We start from the raw sequence: 17127 nt of genomic DNA, 5'->3' as shown, positions 1-17127 counted from the left end.
GAGCTCGGTAGGCATGGGTGGTGAGTGGCTACCATATCGCACAGCGAACATTATGGACCATTTTCATCGTCATGTTTCCATGCTGGCCCCCGCCTCCTTGCCCCACTCCGCCCTCATCCCTACCTCTCCCATTTCCCCAGGACACACGGTGTTATCAGTATTGTTTCCATGAACCTACAGGTATTGATGCAATCATAGACTGGTGTATCAGGAACTTTTGGTTATTGTTGTCTTTTTAAAAGCAACATTGTTGTTTGTTTAAAAAAAAAAGTCATTACACCCCTGTTTGAGGAAAGCATCCTAAGAAGTTGTTTGGAAAATCTGGGATTTTTGAAGAATGCACTAATCATTCTACCTCTAGACTGCTGCTCTAATCTACAGATCCTGGACTTGAGCTGCAGCATCTAGATTTCCAGTCTCCAGCCACCCTGCTCACTTCAGACTGGCCCCCACTGCCAATCCTAATTGGCAAGAGCCAATTCCTTAATATCTACCCTGCTGCTACTGTCTGTCTTGAATTCAGTGCGTTTTATATACTGACCAACTCCTTGGTCTCAGGCCTGAAGTCACAGGGAGCTTCTATCAGTAACCGAGGACCATTCAGTTCAGTCCTGGGTTTTTCCTCCAATCGCATGGCTTGTCCCTATACTTGTGCTGCTAAAAGTATAAAAGTATATCGAGTTGTACCACCTCCTATATTGTGCAATATTTAATATACTGCACCCTTAAAGCTGTCTATCCATTTATCTTTATTTCAAAAATCTGAACATAGGGCCAGAACTGTTCCCCTTTTTTGTCTGGGCCCCATTTTTCCCCATCCACAATAAGGATGGCTTAGATGGCCCTGACAGATTCTTTCAGCTCAGATATCATGGCTGTGAATCTGTAAGACTCCTGGGACAAGAACACCTATGTTGGACGTGGGATCCCTCAATGACTGGTCCCGTGGGCTATTTGCTGGGCAAGTGACCTAACCTTTCTGTGCCTCAGCTTCTCCCTTAATAACTGACTCCTTTCCTTTTCAGGGCAAGAGGAGAGAGGGAGAGTTCCTCTGCACAGGGTTTCAAACTCAAAGAACTCCAGGAACCAGGCAGAAGCCTTCTGGGTGTTAGGGATGCAATAGAGAAAGATGGGGACAGTGGCAAATAGAACTATCCCCCATGGGATAGTTCTACAGAGGTCAGAGTGAATCAGCTCCAGCCGGCAAAAACGTGGCCCCCTAGTTTGAGACCCTTTCTGCTCTAGAATGATTTATCATCTTGGCAAGGGTCTGAGACATTAGCTAAGATGTACTGGGTGTTAGAAGATCCAGGGCAAATCCCAGCTGGGCTACTCACTAGCTAGACTGGCTGCTTGACTGCATGAACTCCAGTTCTTTTCCCTGTTGATGGAACTGAACCTCTGTGGCTTGGAAAGTGTATGACGCAGAGTCCAGAGTTAAACCTGCAAATTCAGAGGGCCCATTAACTGTGTCCAAGGCTCCATCCCTCCCCTTTACGCAGTTCCCTTGCCCTGGGAACAAGAAGGCCAGCTGGGGGTGAAGATGGTGAAATGAAGCTTAATGAATAATCCGGGAGACTGGCCAGGGTGTTTGTCAGCCTGAGGTATCAGGGACAGGGGCTGGCTAACAAATGTGGATCTGGGAGGGGATGGGTCAGGGACTTGGACCCCTCTCCAGCCTCATCTGCTCTCTGATGCAGCCACTCTGGCTCCCTCACTCCATCGTCTTCCAGGTCAGGAGCTCTGGGTCTAAGCCCTGGCTCTGCCTCTGCTGTGTGACCTCAGGAAAATGACCTAGCCTTTCTGAGCCAAATCTGATTCCACAATGTGGAGTTCATTACAATACCTACCTCCCCCAGGGTGTTGTAAGCGTCCTGTGATAGAACGATGTCGTGTTCCCAAACTTCGGACATTCATGTGCTGCCTTTGCAATTTTTGCCACACTGCTGTGTCACATCTTTTATAATACTGATAAAGCAACACTAGCAGCAACAGCAGCAAACACAGAATACTTCCTACTGTTCTAAATAGTTTACATCTGTTAACTTTTTTGGGGGGCCGCACTGTGCAACATGGGGGATAGTTCTCTGACCAGAGATCGAACCCGTGCCCTATGCGTGGGGAGCGCATAGTCTTAACCACTGGACTGCCAGGGAAGTCCCCATCTGTTAACTCTTTTGATCCTCACATCAACTCCACTAGGGAAGCAGTATTTTTTTTTCTACCCACCAAATGGAAATTCAGTATTATAATCAAAACTTCAAAGTCTTCCTCCCATACTGCTTTAATGTAAGGAAAAATAGCTTTTCATTTAATTTAATTTTTGGACAGGAAGGGTTATTTACATTAAAGTAAAATTTTTATTGAAGTACAGTTGATTTACAATATTGTGTTAATTTCTATTGTACAGCAAAGTGATTCAGTTAGCCAAGGCTCTCATGAATGCAGGACATGACATTTGTCCAGGGGGCCACGATTAGGGGTGTATTCGACCCCACAGCCATCCGGGATGAGCCATTTTTCTGCCACCATGTTTTCAAATTCATCTGCTTAAACTTTGTAAATCCCCACTTCTTGGAGATGTGAATCTTCTGGAGGCCAGGGAACTAGAACTCAGCCTGCGTAGGGCCTCAATCACATGCTCCTTGCTCTGCAGCTCGGTGCGGATGAACATTACGACTTGGCCAATGTGGACCCTGGCCACTATGCCCTGGGGCTTCCCAAAGGCACTGCGCATACCTGTCTGGAGCCTAGATTGGGGACTGCATGCCGGACATGAATGTCCACTGGAAAGGGCTGTCTCCAAGGTCCCTTAGGGCAACCCATACAGGCAACAGGCTGCATACACTACTGGGGAAGTAGTATTTTATCCCCATCTTACACTTGAGGAACCAACACGCAGAGAGGTTAAGTAACTTACCCAAGCCACAGCCAGTAAGTGCAAAGCTGGTATTTGTACTAGAGGCTGGCTTCAGGGTCTGTGCTCTCATTGTTACTGCCTCTTCATGCCAGAAACTTACTGCTACTATTTAATAGTAAAAAAAGAAAAACAACTCCATTTTTAAACTTTAATATCTGCCTTAGCTTCTTCCTAAGCAGTAACATCCACAAAGTTATGTGCATTATTTTATATGCACACACACACACACACAGAGGATATAAATACCCAATTAGTAAAAAACCTTTGGGAACCTCTCATCAACACAAAAGGGCTGGCATACAGTAGGATGCAATAAATGCAGCCATCATGCTTCTTGTCCAAACCTGAACTATATGCTAAGGCCCCACTCCTCCAGGAAGCCCTCCCTGATCACACCCCACCCTCAGCTGCCCTATGGGGACCTTCTGCTCTCTGTTCTCCTAGGGGGTGTCAGGGTTGTCACTGAATTAGTGACTTCCTCTCCCCTCCAGGCTGGGGGCCACCTCAGGGCATGAACTGGGTTTTATCACCTCTGTGTCCCCAGTGCCCAGACCAGGACAGGACACCTGACAAGGATGGCGTTTGTTTAATGTGAGGATGGGGATGAAACTGCTAAAGTCCTCATCAAGGATCATGACCAAGCAGTTCCACTTGACCCCAAGTGGCCAGGAGTTAATCATCAAACCCGGGGAGGTCACACACAGGTCAAGAAGGGCACAGACCATCTGGGCTGCCAGGTGCTTCCTGGACCTCACCTCCCATTTGATATATAGGGAAACTGAGGCCCCCCCCCAAATTAATGTGACCAGCTCAGATTCACCCAGTGAGATGCTGATAGAGAAAAGACATGAATGTGATCACGTCATTCCCCTGCCTAAAGCCTTCCATGGCTCCCTAGTGCCCCTGGGTGAGGTCCAGACTCCGGATTGGCACAGGCATCCTGTGGACTCTGGTCCTTGCCCACCTCCTCAGCCACAAACCCACCTGCTGTCCCATCCTTGCCCTTTCTATTCGAGTCCTCCTGCACATGTCTCCGTTCCTGGAACACCCCATGTTTTTCAGTTTCAGACCTTTGCTTTCCCTGTTCCTGATTCCTGGCTCCTCTCGGTCTCCTCCTCCAGGAAGCCTTCCCAGCCCTCAAGGGCCAGGTGAGGTACCTGCTCTGGGCGCCCACAGCCCTACCCCACATCTTCCTGCCAACATCTGACAGCACTGATCATAGCTGCTCTTCAGTGGTATCTTGGGGCTTCTTGAGGGCAGGGGACATGCTGTTTTATTTGAGGCTAAAGATCCCAGGACTTGACACGTAGTTGGTGTCCAATAAATATTCTTTGAATGAATGAATCGGTTGTCAGGGTCACTCATTTGAACAGTAAATAATTGTTTGAGTCCCAATGTTGGGTATAAAATATCAGAGGTGAGGAGGAGCTTCAGAAGAAAACATGCCTTTCTAATGTGACAGATAATAATTGTTTCTTTATCCTTGTTTTCTTGTCTCAGACCTAAGTTGACCTTGACAGTGGTCCAGGGGACGTGACTTGGCATTCAGCACAAGCACTGGACTTGGAGGTGTCTGTGTCACAGCAAAGGTGGTCCAGGGTGAGAGTTAAAGGGTGCCCCTCGCTGGCTGGGTGGCCTTGGCCGAGTGAGTCCCCTTCTCTGGGCCTCAGTTTCTTCATCTGTGAAATGGGAACAGGTAATCACATGTCTCGGACAGCAAACCGGGAGGCAGCGAAGGCTGATCTTGTCCCCTTTCTCCTCCAGTGGGGAGCTGTCCCTTTAACACAGAAGGAGGGGCCAAGGCCACAGGAAGCTGCAGGAAGCTGGCAAAGCCAGTGCCCAGGCAGGCTGGTGGGCAGCAGGCTGGGGCTGAGCTGGTCTGGGGACTGTTGAGAAGGAAGGTAAGGGCGTCTGGGGCCCAAATAGGGCTCTGGGGCTCTGGGTACATTTGTGAATGTGAGTAGAGGCTAGTTGGAAAGTTCTGGGGCCAAGTCCCAGCTGAGTGGACAGAAAGTGGGAGGGTGAGACTGTCCGAAGTCCTCCCAGGAACATGGGTTCAGCTCAGGGTGCTTGTGGCCCGTCTGCCTTGGAGTAGAAGGCTAGGGGTCTGGGACCCTGAGGATCGGGGAGCACATCCTGATCCCAGGGAGGTGGGGCTGACATTCTGCCAGCCAAGGAGTGGCTGAGGTTTCCCAGCCCTGGCACCAGAGATTTGACTGTTGGGCGTCACCCAGGTGACCTCTGGGGAAAAGCATGAGGGACAAGGGAGGTGGAAAAGGTAGTCAGTTGGTCTTTTATCCCAATTCATAGAAGTAGCAGGTGCCCTCCTGGGCGTCTGGGCTTGATAAGGCTGTTGGCAACTTGGGGTTCATTCATTTGACTGATGCCTGCTGTCCTCTTCTGGGCAGTCGGTATAACCAAGAGGGCTGGGGGAGCCTGGGGACTGAGGCAGGAGCATTTAGCTCCTAAGGACAACTGGCAGTTAAGTGCTAAATGCTCACACCTTTAATGATAATAATGCTAATATAAAAGAGGAAGTAAAGCATGGTGGGTAAGAACACAGATGCCAAAGTGCACTGCCTGAGTTTGAATCCTGGCCATGCCATTTCTAGCTGTGTGACCTTGGACAAGTTACTTAACCTCTCTGGGCCTCAGTTTCATTGTCTATAAAGTGGAGTTAATAACTGAACCTATCTCAGGGTCATTGTAATGATTATATGAGATAAAATATAAGGTGGTTGGTATAGTGCCTGGCTCAAAGGAAGTCCCATATAATTATTAGCTATTATTATATGTGAAGCAGAGTTGATGCCTTTACTTTATGGTCTCACTTAATCCTCACAATGATCCTGTGATGCACAAGCTCTTCTCCCAGTTTGTTGCGTGGTTAGTTCCTTTTCCTTTTTCAGGTCTCAGTTTTAATGGTCACCTCCTCCAAAAGGCCTTTCCTGACCTCCTGACCCAAAGTAGGTCCCCTGTTCTTCTCTTCAAGACTCCGTATATGTCTGTTTCCCTTTTAGCAGTTCTCACCATTTCTGATTATTTTGTTTGTCTATACAGTTATTTGTTGAATGTCGATCTCTTTCTGAGATTATAAGTCACCTCCAGGAGTAGATGTCTGTCTGGTTCACCATGGTATCCCTAGTTCCTAGGTCAGGGCCTACACCTTGTAAGCATTCTAGAGCAACAATGAGCCTACCAGCACTGTTAGGAGACCCCAATGAGATAACGACGCCTCCAAAAGACTCAGTCAGGGCTTCCCTGGTGGCGCAGTGGATGAGAGTCCGCCTGCCGATGCAGGGGACGCGGGTTCGTGCCCCGGTCCGGGAGGATCCCACATGCCGCAGAGCGGCTGGGCCCGTGAGCCATGGCCGCTGAGCCTGTGCGTCCGGAGCCTGTGCTCCGCAACGGGAGAGGCCACAACAGTGAGAGGTCTGCGTACCCGCCCCCCCCAAAAAAATGACTCAGTCAATTTCTGGTAATTGGATTCCACAAAGGATAGCTGTTATTATTATTACTATTATTATTAATCTGCACCAAACCCTGTGAGTTGGGATGTTATTATTCCCATTTTACAGAAGGGGAAATAGGCACACACAGGTTGAGACACTTCTCTGGGTCACACAGCCAAGAAGTCATAGCTAGTTTCTAACTTTGGTCTCTGATTGACCCCAAAGTTCACATTCTTGGGCTCTGGGGCTGAGGTGAGGCCCAGGGCTGGGTATGTGGGATTTGGGTGACCCGTGGGCTACCCTCCCCCAATGCCATGCCCTGCTTAAGAATTGTCCTGGATGGAACAGGGTGGAGGTGGTTCAGGCTTTGCCATACCTGGAGAACCCCAGGGCCATCCCAACAAAGGCCCAGAGTCAAATCCAGGGACAGGAGACCTGGAGACCTCTGAAGCGGGGAGCCCAGCTCTTGACTAAGCAAGGGTGGACAAGAAGCTTGGGCTTGTGGTGGGCGGGGGAGGTTGCAGCGCTCCCCCTAGTGGCAAATCATGGAGCTGCAGCCCCACTATTGGGCGGCTCAATGCTTTTCTGCTCCAGAAAAAAAAAAAGGGGGTGGGGTGGGAGGCCAGAGCGTTTGCTCCTTAAAAAAAAATCCTTCTATTTTTCTCCCTTCTAATTTCCTCCCTCTCTGCTTCTCGCCCTTACACACTGGTTCATTCACTCACTCACTCATCTGCACTTTGGCTTAAAACTTCCCAGCGGCTTCCCATAGCAAGTAGAATTAGAATAATAGCCCAGAGCTTCCCTGGTGGCACAGTGGTTGAGGGTCCGCCTGCCGATGCAGCAGACGCGGGTTCGTGCCCCGGTTTGGGAAGATGCCACATGCCGCAGAGCGGCTGGGCCCGTGAGCCATGGCCGCTGAGCCTGCGCGTCCGGAGCCTGTGCTCCGCATCGGGAGAGGCCACAACAGTGAGAGGCCCGCGTACTGCAAAAAAAAAAAAAAAAGAATAATAGCCCAACTCTTCACCGTGGGCTGGAACGCCCTCCCCAACATCCCTGACCACCTCTCCTTGCTCGCCTCCTACTCTCACCTCCACCAGTCCCTTCTCTCAGCACCAGGAACGCTCTAAGTTCATTTCCCTCAAGGCGGCGGTTCTACCTGCTGTTCCCTCTGCAGAACGCTTTTCCCTTGCTTCTCTTCTTGTCATTCATCTCAAAGTTCCCCCTTTGAGAACTTGCAGGTCAAAAGAAAAGTAAATTACCTCTCAGCCAACCAAAAATGCACAGCTCCGATCTGCCTCCCAATTCAAACTGTTAAAACCCCTAAACCATCACCAACAGCAAGACGGGCAGTTTATTACATTTAATGAGACGATTGGAAATTGGAACACTTAGCAGATATTTGATGATATTAAGAAATCATTTTAATATTTTTAGACGTGATAATGGCATTGTGATTACATTTAAAAAAATAAACATCAGTGACGTATAATTTCCATAAAATAAAATTAGCTTACTCAAGGTTAGAATTTGAAGAGTTTGGACAAATGTATACTGTTCTGAAACTGTGGCTACAATGTTTAAAAAGAGTTCTTTGCTTTTAGAGCTACATGCTGAACTATTTACAGAAGAAATAATACGGGAGGAAATTTATAATAATAATATAATACAGGAAGGAGGATTAGGCACAGATATGGAGAAAACAAGGCAGGCCACGTGTTGACGATTGTTGAAACTAAGTGATGGCTACACGGGAGCTTCATCAGACAGTTCTTGACACTTTTGCTGTGTTTAAATTTTCTATAATACAAGTTTAAAAAAAAGTTTCTTTCCTGGGAGACGTCTTTGCTGACCACCCTGGCTAAAACAATACCCTCCCCTCTAGGTCACTCCTGTTTGAAATTCTGTGATTCTGTCTCCCCAGCTAGACCGTGAGCTCCGGCAAAGCAGGGGCTGCCTCTGACGTGTCCCCTCCTGCGTCCCAAAACCTGGAACTGCCTGGCACATAGTAGGTGCTCAGTAATGTCTTTTGAATAAATGAATGAATAATGAATGATGAATGAATGAATTCTCCCACTCTCATTCATTCATCACCACTATTGGCCACGTTCTCCATCCCCAGCGCTGTGAGCAGCCACAGTTACAGAAGAAAAGGGCCCCTAGTCAAAACCTCCTTGTCCAGATGGTGAAACTGAGGCCCAGAAAGGCACGGATACTTCCCTGGAGCCTCACAGCTTGGCAGCCATATGGCACTAAGGGAGCCAAGTGTATGTAGGAGCTTCTCCCTCTCCCCGTTCCCTGTTCTGGTTACAGGGACTCTTGGCTGGAGCTGCCTGCGCTATGATGTTTGTGCCCTCCTGCAGGCCCTCTAGGTGGTTGCTGGTATGGAGGGCCCTCTGGCGGAGTGTGCCAAGGGTGAGCACTTCCACATCGTCACACCTCTGCTGGAGAGCTGGGCGCTGTCCCAGGTGGTGGGCATGCCTGTCTTCCTCAAGTATGAGAATGTGCAGCCGACTGGCTCCTTCAAGATCCGTGGCATTGGACGTTTCTGCCAGGAGGTGAGGGTGTGTGGGCAGGAGGGGAGAGTGAGGTTGTACAGATGGAAGGGGACAGCTGTGGCGGGGGTGGGGAGAGGTGGAGTGGGAGGGTCTAACTCCATCCCACACAGGCCTCCATGACACCTGCTTGGGTCAGCCCCTACCCACATACCTTGTCTTCCCAGGTGGCCAAAAAGGGATGCAGACACCTGGTGTGCTCCTCAGGTGAGCCCACCCCTTTCTACTTCATGAGGGTCCTCAGGGCTGGGATGGGGGAGGAGGACCTGGCTGGAGCAGCAGTAGATGTCCAGGGCTTGGCCTCTTTTTCTTTTTTTAAAAATAAATAAATTAATTTATTTGTTTATTTTGGCTGCACGTGGGCTTTCTCTAGTTGCGGCGAGCAGGGTCTACTCTTTGTTGTGGTGCGTGGGCTTCTCATTGCGGTGGCTTCTCTTGTCGCAGAGCACGGGCTCTAGGCGCCCAGGCTTCTGTAGTTGTGGCACGTGGGCCTCAGTAGTTGCAGCATGTGGGCTCAGTAGTTGTGGCTCGCAGGCTCTAGAGCACAGTCTCAGTAGTTGTGGTACACGGGCTTAGCTGCTCCACGGCATGTGGGATCTTCCCGGACCAGGGATCGAGCCCATGTCGCCTGCATTGGCAGGCAGATTCTTAACCACTGCACCACCAGGGAAGTCCTTGGCCTCTTCTTAAATGTCCAGTCTCATCAAGGTCATGGTCAGATGGCTGCTTTGTATGTCCTCTCCTAGCCCCCTTCCCATCATTCAAGCCTCCTGGTAGTAAGTGATAAAACCCCAGTCATACGGGTTTAAGTTACAGGCTCCAAGAATTGAAGAATTCTTGGGATAATTGGCTTTCAGGCACAGCTGGACCCAGGAGCTCTCCTCTGTACCTCTCCTTTTCTTGGCTTGTCTTTCCTCTGTACTAACTTTACTCTCATATAGACCACATGGGAACAAGATGGCCATCAGGAGTTTTAGGCTTGCCTCCTACCATCCTACCAGCCCTGGTGAAAAGGCAGTACCCCTTCCCAATGGCCTCATCAGTCCATGAATTGGTCTTTTTGGCCCAGCTTCTCCGATGTACTCATCCCTGAACCAATCATGGTTCAGGTGAGTGAGTTCTCTGATTGGCTCCACGTAGATCACGTGTCCACCTCTGGGACCAATGGTGGGGCATATAAGTGTCAGGAAGGAGTGACTCCCAAAGGAAAATGGAGGGGGTGGGAGAGCAGTGTGTCGACAGGCTAATGCAAATGCCCACAACACCCCCTTCTACTGCCTCCACAGGGGGTAACGCAGGCATCGCTGCCGCTTATGCTGCTCGGAAGCTGGGCATCCCAGCCACCACTGTGCTCCCGGAGGGCACCTCTCTGCAGGTGGTGAGCAGGCTGCAGGGGGAGGGGGCCGAAGTTCAGCTGACTGGAAAGGTAAGGACCTCAAGAAGGGGAAGCCTGCTGAAGGGGGCTGTTCCCCCTTTACTCCCACCTCACCCCCCCCCCCAAAGAGATCCTGTTTCCTTTTCCTTTTTGTGAACTATGCCTGGGACCCAGTCATCCCTGAGGATGGCTGAGTTGAGGGGTGAGTGAGATGTGTTATATATTAAGGGCTACGCTCTGTCATCTTGCCTCTCTCCACCTTGAGAAGACTTTTCCTGTGTGAACCCAAGAGAAGCAGGAGGCTGGTGGTTACCAGGAGTGTATCTGTCTCCCTGCACCCTCACTAACACTTGGTGCTATCCACTTTAAATTGTTGCCACTCAATAGGACAAAAAGTACAAAGAAAGACGAGGACAGCATCACCCCCCATTCTGAGGCCGCCCCGAAATGAAAGGATATTCATCTGATAAGGATATCATTGGTTCACTTTGTTACCCAAGAAACAGAGACCCCAACATGTCATCCTTCTCCCCTCCTGGGAAGAAGAAGAAAACGAAATCCATCCATCCATCCATCCATCCATCCATCCATCCATCCATCCATCATCCCTGGAAAACAGGCTTTTAAAAACCATCAAAGTTAAAACTAAAAGCCATATCATGGTACCCAAAAGCTGGTCTCCAAATACTTAGTGTATACAGTTTCCTTCCTGCCTGCTTTTCTGTCTTCCTTTCTCCTTCCTTCCTTCATCCATTCATCCATTCATTCATTCACTCACTCATTCATTCATTCAACATCCTTCCGTCCATCACCCTTTCTCCCTCCCTCTGCCTTCTTTTCCACCCCTCCATCCATCCATCATCCATCCAAAAGATTTTCATTGAGCACAGACTATGCGCCTGCACTGTGTTAGGCAGTGCTAAGAATACAGAGATAATAAGACGTGGTCTCTACTCTTACAAAGCTCCAAGTATTGTTGGGGAGACTCGCAGGTAACCAGACGATGAGAATAGAACACGATGGGTCCTGCCTGGATTGTAGAAAGCACATGGCATCCATTTGTCCACTTGGAAGCCTCTGCCTTTGACCCAGGAGGCTTCTGGGTCCACACCAGCTCTGGTCTCACCCTCGGGGGTCTCCTCAGCCCACTGGCCCCTGGAGCCATCCAGGAGACCTCAGGCTCTGTTCCAACCTCCATAGCCGTCTGACTGCCGTCTTCTGGGGGCCTCGGTTTCTCTTCAGGTCTGGGATGAGGCCAATCTAAGGGCACAAGAGTTGGCCAAGAAGGACGGCTGGGTGAACATCCACCCGTTTGACCACCCCCTGATATGGTAAGGCTGGTGCCCCTCTCCCCATGGAACTCAGCACTGAGAGACCCTCGTTGAGTCAGGGTCCTCCCACTGGACAGAGGGGAAACTGAGACCCAAAGAGGAGAAGAGGCTTGGAAGCCAAGCACATGGAGGTCCAGACCCCACCTCTGCCACTTGTGATTTGTGTGACTCTGCAAAGCGTCTCACCACCCATGCCTCAGTTTCCACGTGTGTAAAATGGAAATGCTAATAATAAAGCCCCTTGACTGAGTGTGTACTTTGGGACACATTTCATCCGTTTCGTCTTCCCCAGAGCCCTAGAGATGGTTTTTTTAATGCCCATTTTACAGGTGAGGAAACTGAGGCACAGAGGGGTCAAGCTCCTTGCTGAAGATCACACAGCTAGTAAGTGGCGGAGACCTTGGGGCCCAGGCCCAGAATTTGAGTTGGGCTGGTTCCACGTGTTACTCTGGTCTCCTCTTAACCAGACACAAGAACGCTGCCTCTTCCCAGCGTTGTGGAATGGATTAAATGGATTAAGGATGTGCCTGGGAGGTTGATGAAAGGGGGAAAGAATGAGTGGATGAATAACCTGAGTGGATGAAAGCTGAGTGAACTAAGGGTGGCAGGGTCTCCCCTCCACGTGCCATGGGTGGGGAGGCGGATGGCGACGCGGGGAGTTTGTGTGGACGTGAGCCCGTGGGACTGGGGCCTCCCTCACCCCTGCTCCTCTCTCCTGCTCCCTCATCTTGCAGGGAAGGCCACGGGAGCCTGGTGCGGGAGCTGAAGGCAGTGCTGGGGACCCCACCGGGTGCCCTGGTGCTGGCAGTGGGGGGCGGAGGCCTCCTGGCCGGGGTGTCGGCTGGTCTGGCAGAGGTGGGCTGGCAGCATGTGCCCATAATTGCCATGGAGACCCAAGGGGCACACTCTTTCAATGCGGCCATCAAGGCAGGCAGGCTGGTGACACTGCCGGACATCACCAGGTAGGCCTAGGCTGGGGGCATTTGTGGGGCGCTAGGCTGCCCTAGGACCTCCCAGTCCCACTTAGTGGAAGTGGGGCGCTCAAGGGGGTCACCTTTTTTTTTTTTAATTAAAAAGAGATTGTTTTTTTGGCCACAGCATGGCATGCGGGATCTTAGTTCCCTGACCAGGGATCGAACCCATGTCCCCTGCAGTGGAAGCACGGAGCCCTAACCACTGGACCACCAGGGAAGTCCCCTCAAGGGGGTCTCCTTAATCCTGCATGGCTGATCTATAGGACTTTTCATTCCCCGCTTAAACCCATCAGTGTGTTCCCCAAGCTCTCAGGCCCAAATCAGACTCCTCCCCATTCCACTTCAGCCACTGGCCTGTCTTCCTGTCCCTTGAATGGGTCATGCTCTTTCCTCCCTCCATGCCTCTGCACGGGCTGTGTCCTCTGCCCAGAAGTCCTAGGGTTCCCTCTTCTTCTTTTGGCCGTTTTCCCTCCCCTCAGAGAGATTCTCCCCACAACTCTGTCATCGGAGTTGCCGCCCCCCAAGTTCTCCCTCAGAGCGTCTACCTACCGTGGGTATTTCTTTACTTGTCCTTGTGTTTCTTTACTCACTGCTGTCTCCCCTCCCAGACTTGCTTCTTGATAGCAGCAATAACAATTATCGCAACCCACACTTCTGTAGAACTCACTATCTGTCAGGCTCTGTTCTAAGCACTTGAAATGTTTTAACTCATTCTCTACGACAACGTCGTGAGCCAGCTATTGTTATTAGCCCAGTTTTTCAGATGAGGAAACTGAGGCTCAGGGAGGTGAAGTGACTTTTCCAAGGTCACACAGCTAGTTTAGAGCCAAGGTTTGAAACCAGGCAGCCTGGTACCAGAGTCCGTACTCTGGGCCACTGAGGGCACAGAGCCAGTTCTTATGAGCTCAGCAAAGCCTCTCCCAGGCCTGAAACACTGCCTAGCTCAGGAAAATACCAGCAGGTAGGTGATCCCAAGCACGGAGGTTCAGAGCATGGACTCTGGAGCCAGACTACCTGAATTTGAGCCCACATTCTGCTCTTGACTAGCTGTGTGTTCTTGGGCAAGTTCCTCAACCTCTGTGAACTTCAGTTTCCTGACCTATAAAATGGAACTCATAAATTTCTAACTCCAAGGGAGAGCTTAAGGATGAAAACAGAAAATCCAGGGACTTCCCTGGAGGTCCAGTGGTTACAACTCCGTGCTTCCACTGCATGGGGCTCAGGTTCGATCCCTGGTTGGGGAACTAAGACCCCACATGCTGCATGGCGCAGCCAAACAAACAAACAAACAAAACCCCTGTCAGAAAATCCAAGCATCCAGCACCTTGTCAACATTCAATGAATATTAGCTATAGTATAGACATGGTAAATGGTTATTAATGAATAAAATGAAGAAAAGATCATTTTCTAGGCTTGGCTTTCTGGGGTCTGTGCAAGAACAACACAATCATGGCTGTAGAGTCAGAGGGGGTGATGTGCATTCATCAGCTATTCATGGGACACACGATTTTTTTGGGGGGTGGTTCGCGGGCCTCTCACCATTGTGGCCTCTCCCGTTGCGGAGCACAGGCTCCGGATGCGCAGGCTCAGCGGCCATGGCTCACGGGCCCAGCCGCTCCGTGGCATGTGGGATCTTCCCGGACCGGGGCACGAACCCGTGTCCCCTGCATCGGCAGGCGGACTCTCAACCCCTGCGCCACCAGGGAAGCCCGGGACACACACTTTTTGAGTGCGTCCTCTGAGCCAGGCGCTGCTCGAGATTCTTGAAATGCCGGGCCCCCGGCCCATTGCAGGATGGGAGGGGGGCCCGGGGCTGGGGAGGGCTGGGGCTGTGCGGGGAGGAGACTTGACTCGCCAGCTCTTCTCCGCACCCCTGCCCTCCCTGCCCCACCTGCCCGCTCCTGCAGTGTAGCCAAGTGTCTGGGTGCCAGGACGGTGGCTGCACAGGCCCTGGCGTGTACGAAGGAGTTCAAGGTCTTCTCTGAGGTGGTGGAGGATGTTGAGGCCGTGAGCGCTGTGCAGCGGTTCCTGGGTGAGTGAGCACTGCCCCCGACCCGGGCTCAGAAACCGGCCAAGTCCCTGGATCCCCTGGAGAGAGTGTGCTCTCTCTTGTGTGTAGCCTCAGTGCCTATCGCAGGGCTGGGTATACAGTAATCATGTAGTAAGTGCACATTGAGTGGATGGAAAGGGTGGGGGTGAGGAAGGGGTGTGTCCTGCTGTCTTTAGCCTCCGGACTTCTGCACCCACTCTTCTCCCCTCTGGCTGCACATCCTGGCCCTGCTCCCTATTGGTTTCATGTAACTAAGGGCTACTCAGCTATCATGGCACCTCCTCCAGGAAGCCTCCTCTGATCTCTCACCCCCACCCCACCTGGGTTGAAGACTTCCTATGCACCAATCCCAACAGTCTCATAACTGCCAGATTCTTATCCAACTACATCACTAGACTGTGAACTCTATGAGGGCGGGGGCTGGTGTGTCTTGTTCATTGTTGTGTCCCCAGCGCCTTCCTAGCACTGGGCCTGGCAGGGAGGGGGCGCTCAATAAATATTTGTTGAGTGAATGGATGAATGTATGAGTGAGTGGAAAGGTGGATAATGAATAGGTGGATGGGTGGGTGGGTAGACGGTTAGATTGATGGGCAGTGGATTGACAAATGACATGGATGAAATGGATGGAAGGATGGGTGGACACATTGATTAATGGACACATTGATGGATGGACAGACAGACAGTCAAATGATGGATAGGGGATGCATGGATGGATGGATGAATGGATGGATGGATAAAACAATGATTGATAGATACACTGATGGATGGAAAGACAGACAGTCTAATGATGGATAGAGGGTGGGATGGATGGATGGATAGATGAAAGGCGGATGGATGGAGGGATAGATGGTCAGATTGATGGATGGAGAGAGAGTCAGACAGATGAAGGATTGTGAGATGGATGCCTGGATGGCTGGCTTCATGGAATTGCAGTGCCCAGAGCCTGCTGAGCACTAACTGGTTCTTCCTCCCTTTCCTCCCCTCCACCCCCGTTCCCCTACTCTGGGCAGATGATGAGCGGATGTTGGTGGAGCCTGCCTGCGGGGCAGCCTTAGCTGCCATCTACTCAGGCCTCCTGGGGAGGCTTCAGGCTGAGGGCCGCCTGCACCCTTCCCCGGCCTCAGTCGTGGTCATCGTGTGTGGAGGCAACAACATTGACAGTGGGGAGCTACAGGCTCTGAAAGCCCAGCTGGGCCAGGGCTGAGGGCTCCTGGTTTAGGAGGGCTGGCTGGGCCCCAGTGACCCCCAAGAAGCTCCTGGACACCCCTGGAGGGGGTTGCTGGCTGAGGGGCCTCTGTGCTCATGGATGGCAGTGGCAGCTGCCCTGTGCTGCTACGCTGGCTGCCTCCTGCAGGAAGCCCTCCTGAACTGCCCCCTTTGGCTTCCCTGCAGCTCTGGCCAATAAACCCTTTCTGAGTTGTGCCTGTAACTCCAGCAGGTCCATTTTTTCCCGCCTCCATGAACTCAGAGAAGGCACACAGCAACCTGATGCCAGCACTCTGATGAAGCGGCTCTCTTCATATCACACAGCTTGTGCATCAAAGCCAAGAATTCAGAACTCCAGTTCCTAAGGCAATCCGGCCATGCTGAGCTCCTAGCCGGGCTTCCCTTACCTGGCGGACCTGCTCAGGAAGGGGAGGGGGACATTCTGTCACTTCTCAGGCCTGGGCTGGTAGGACAATATTGCCAATCTTTATCAAGTGCTTGTCATGTGCCAGAAATGCTTCTAAGAACTTCCTATTCATTGTCCTCTTTAAAGTTCACAAAGGCACTATGAAGGAGAAACCATTATTATCGTCCGTGTTCTACAGATGGGGACACTGAGGCATGGAAAGGTGACAACTCGCTCGAGGTCACACAGGCTGGAATGTAGCCCAGCCAGTTTCAAACCCTGTGATTTTTGACATGACTCTGTATTTCTTGGACCTCCGCCTTCTTTGTGTGGTGGGACATTGGAGAAGGCGGTAGGGCCTCCAGGTCGGTCTGGACACACCTGTGGGTCAAAAGGAGGGTGGACACTGGTCCTGAAACTGGGCACCTGCAGCCCCTGGGAAGGATCTCTTCAGAAACCGAGAGAAAATTAGAATCCTTTGTGGCCACCAGGGGGCAGCAAATTGTCTCCAATGGGGAAGCCCGGCTCCAGGCAGGTGAGACCTGCCCCAGGGTCTTCCTTGACTCTACCCAGCTGGGGGTGGGGGTGGGTGGGTGCTGAGGTCCCAGATGCGAATGGGCCCACACAGTCTGGACATGGGGGGAGCCCTATCCAACCCCTCCCAGCGCTGCAGGAAACAAGGCTCAGAGAGGGCGGGGGCCACCCTGTGTCATAGCCCTTGGCAGAACCCAGCTCCCAGCTCCCGCTGAGGGGCTGCTTCATGAGGGCTGTGTGACCTTGGGCAAGTGCCTTCCCCTCTCTGGGCCTCAGGCTGCCCCTCTGTGCTGGAGGAGACCCACTTGCTGCTTCCCACCTCCTTTC

The 17127-nt window shown here is 51.4% G+C and overlaps 1 protein-coding gene across 3 annotated transcripts; it reads left to right on the top strand.

Annotated features, from left to right (window-relative positions):
• Nucleotides 1-4738: 4738 nt before the first annotated feature.
• SDSL (serine dehydratase like) lies at nucleotides 4739-16083 on the top strand. 3 transcript variants are annotated; one of them, XM_081252878.1, is made up of 9 exons: nucleotides 4739-4821; nucleotides 8294-8377; nucleotides 8733-8927; nucleotides 9092-9131; nucleotides 10211-10350; nucleotides 11542-11630; nucleotides 12365-12592; nucleotides 14512-14636; nucleotides 15665-16083. In XM_081252878.1, exons 3-9 carry the CDS (start codon nucleotides 8754-8756, stop codon nucleotides 15856-15858), a joined length of 990 nt encoding a protein of 329 aa, XP_081109004.1. In that variant the 5' UTR covers nucleotides 4739-4821; nucleotides 8294-8377; nucleotides 8733-8753; the 3' UTR covers nucleotides 15859-16083. The 3 variants fall into 3 exon arrangements, with proteins under 3 accessions (XP_081109004.1, XP_081109006.1, XP_081109005.1); XM_081252879.1 differs by having other exon boundaries at nucleotides 4789-4821; nucleotides 8298-8377; XM_081252880.1 differs by lacking the exon at nucleotides 8294-8377 and having other exon boundaries at nucleotides 4763-4821.
• Nucleotides 16084-17127: the final 1044 nt, after the last annotated feature.

This window comes from Mesoplodon bidens, assembly GCF_964165515.1.
Source record: "Mesoplodon bidens genome assembly, chromosome: 13".
NCBI lineage: Eukaryota > Metazoa > Chordata > Mammalia > Artiodactyla > Ziphiidae > Mesoplodon > Mesoplodon bidens.
This window is presented reverse-complemented; position numbering and strand designations above follow the sequence as displayed.

What these genes read in the sequence shown, in the direction of transcription:
- SDSL (XM_081252878.1), top strand. Translation starts at nt 8,754, where the DNA reads ATGGAGGGCCCTCTGGCGGAGTGTGCCAAGGGTGAGCACTTCCACATC. An exon ending in ACACTGCCGGACATCACCAG is followed by an intron (nt 12,593 to 14,511) that starts GTAGGCCTAGGC and finishes CCGCTCCTGCAG; the next exon opens with TGTAGCCAAGTGTCTGGGTG. An exon ending in CGCTGTGCAGCGGTTCCTGG is followed by an intron (nt 14,637 to 15,664) that starts GTGAGTGAGCAC and finishes TACTCTGGGCAG; the next exon opens with ATGATGAGCGGATGTTGGTG.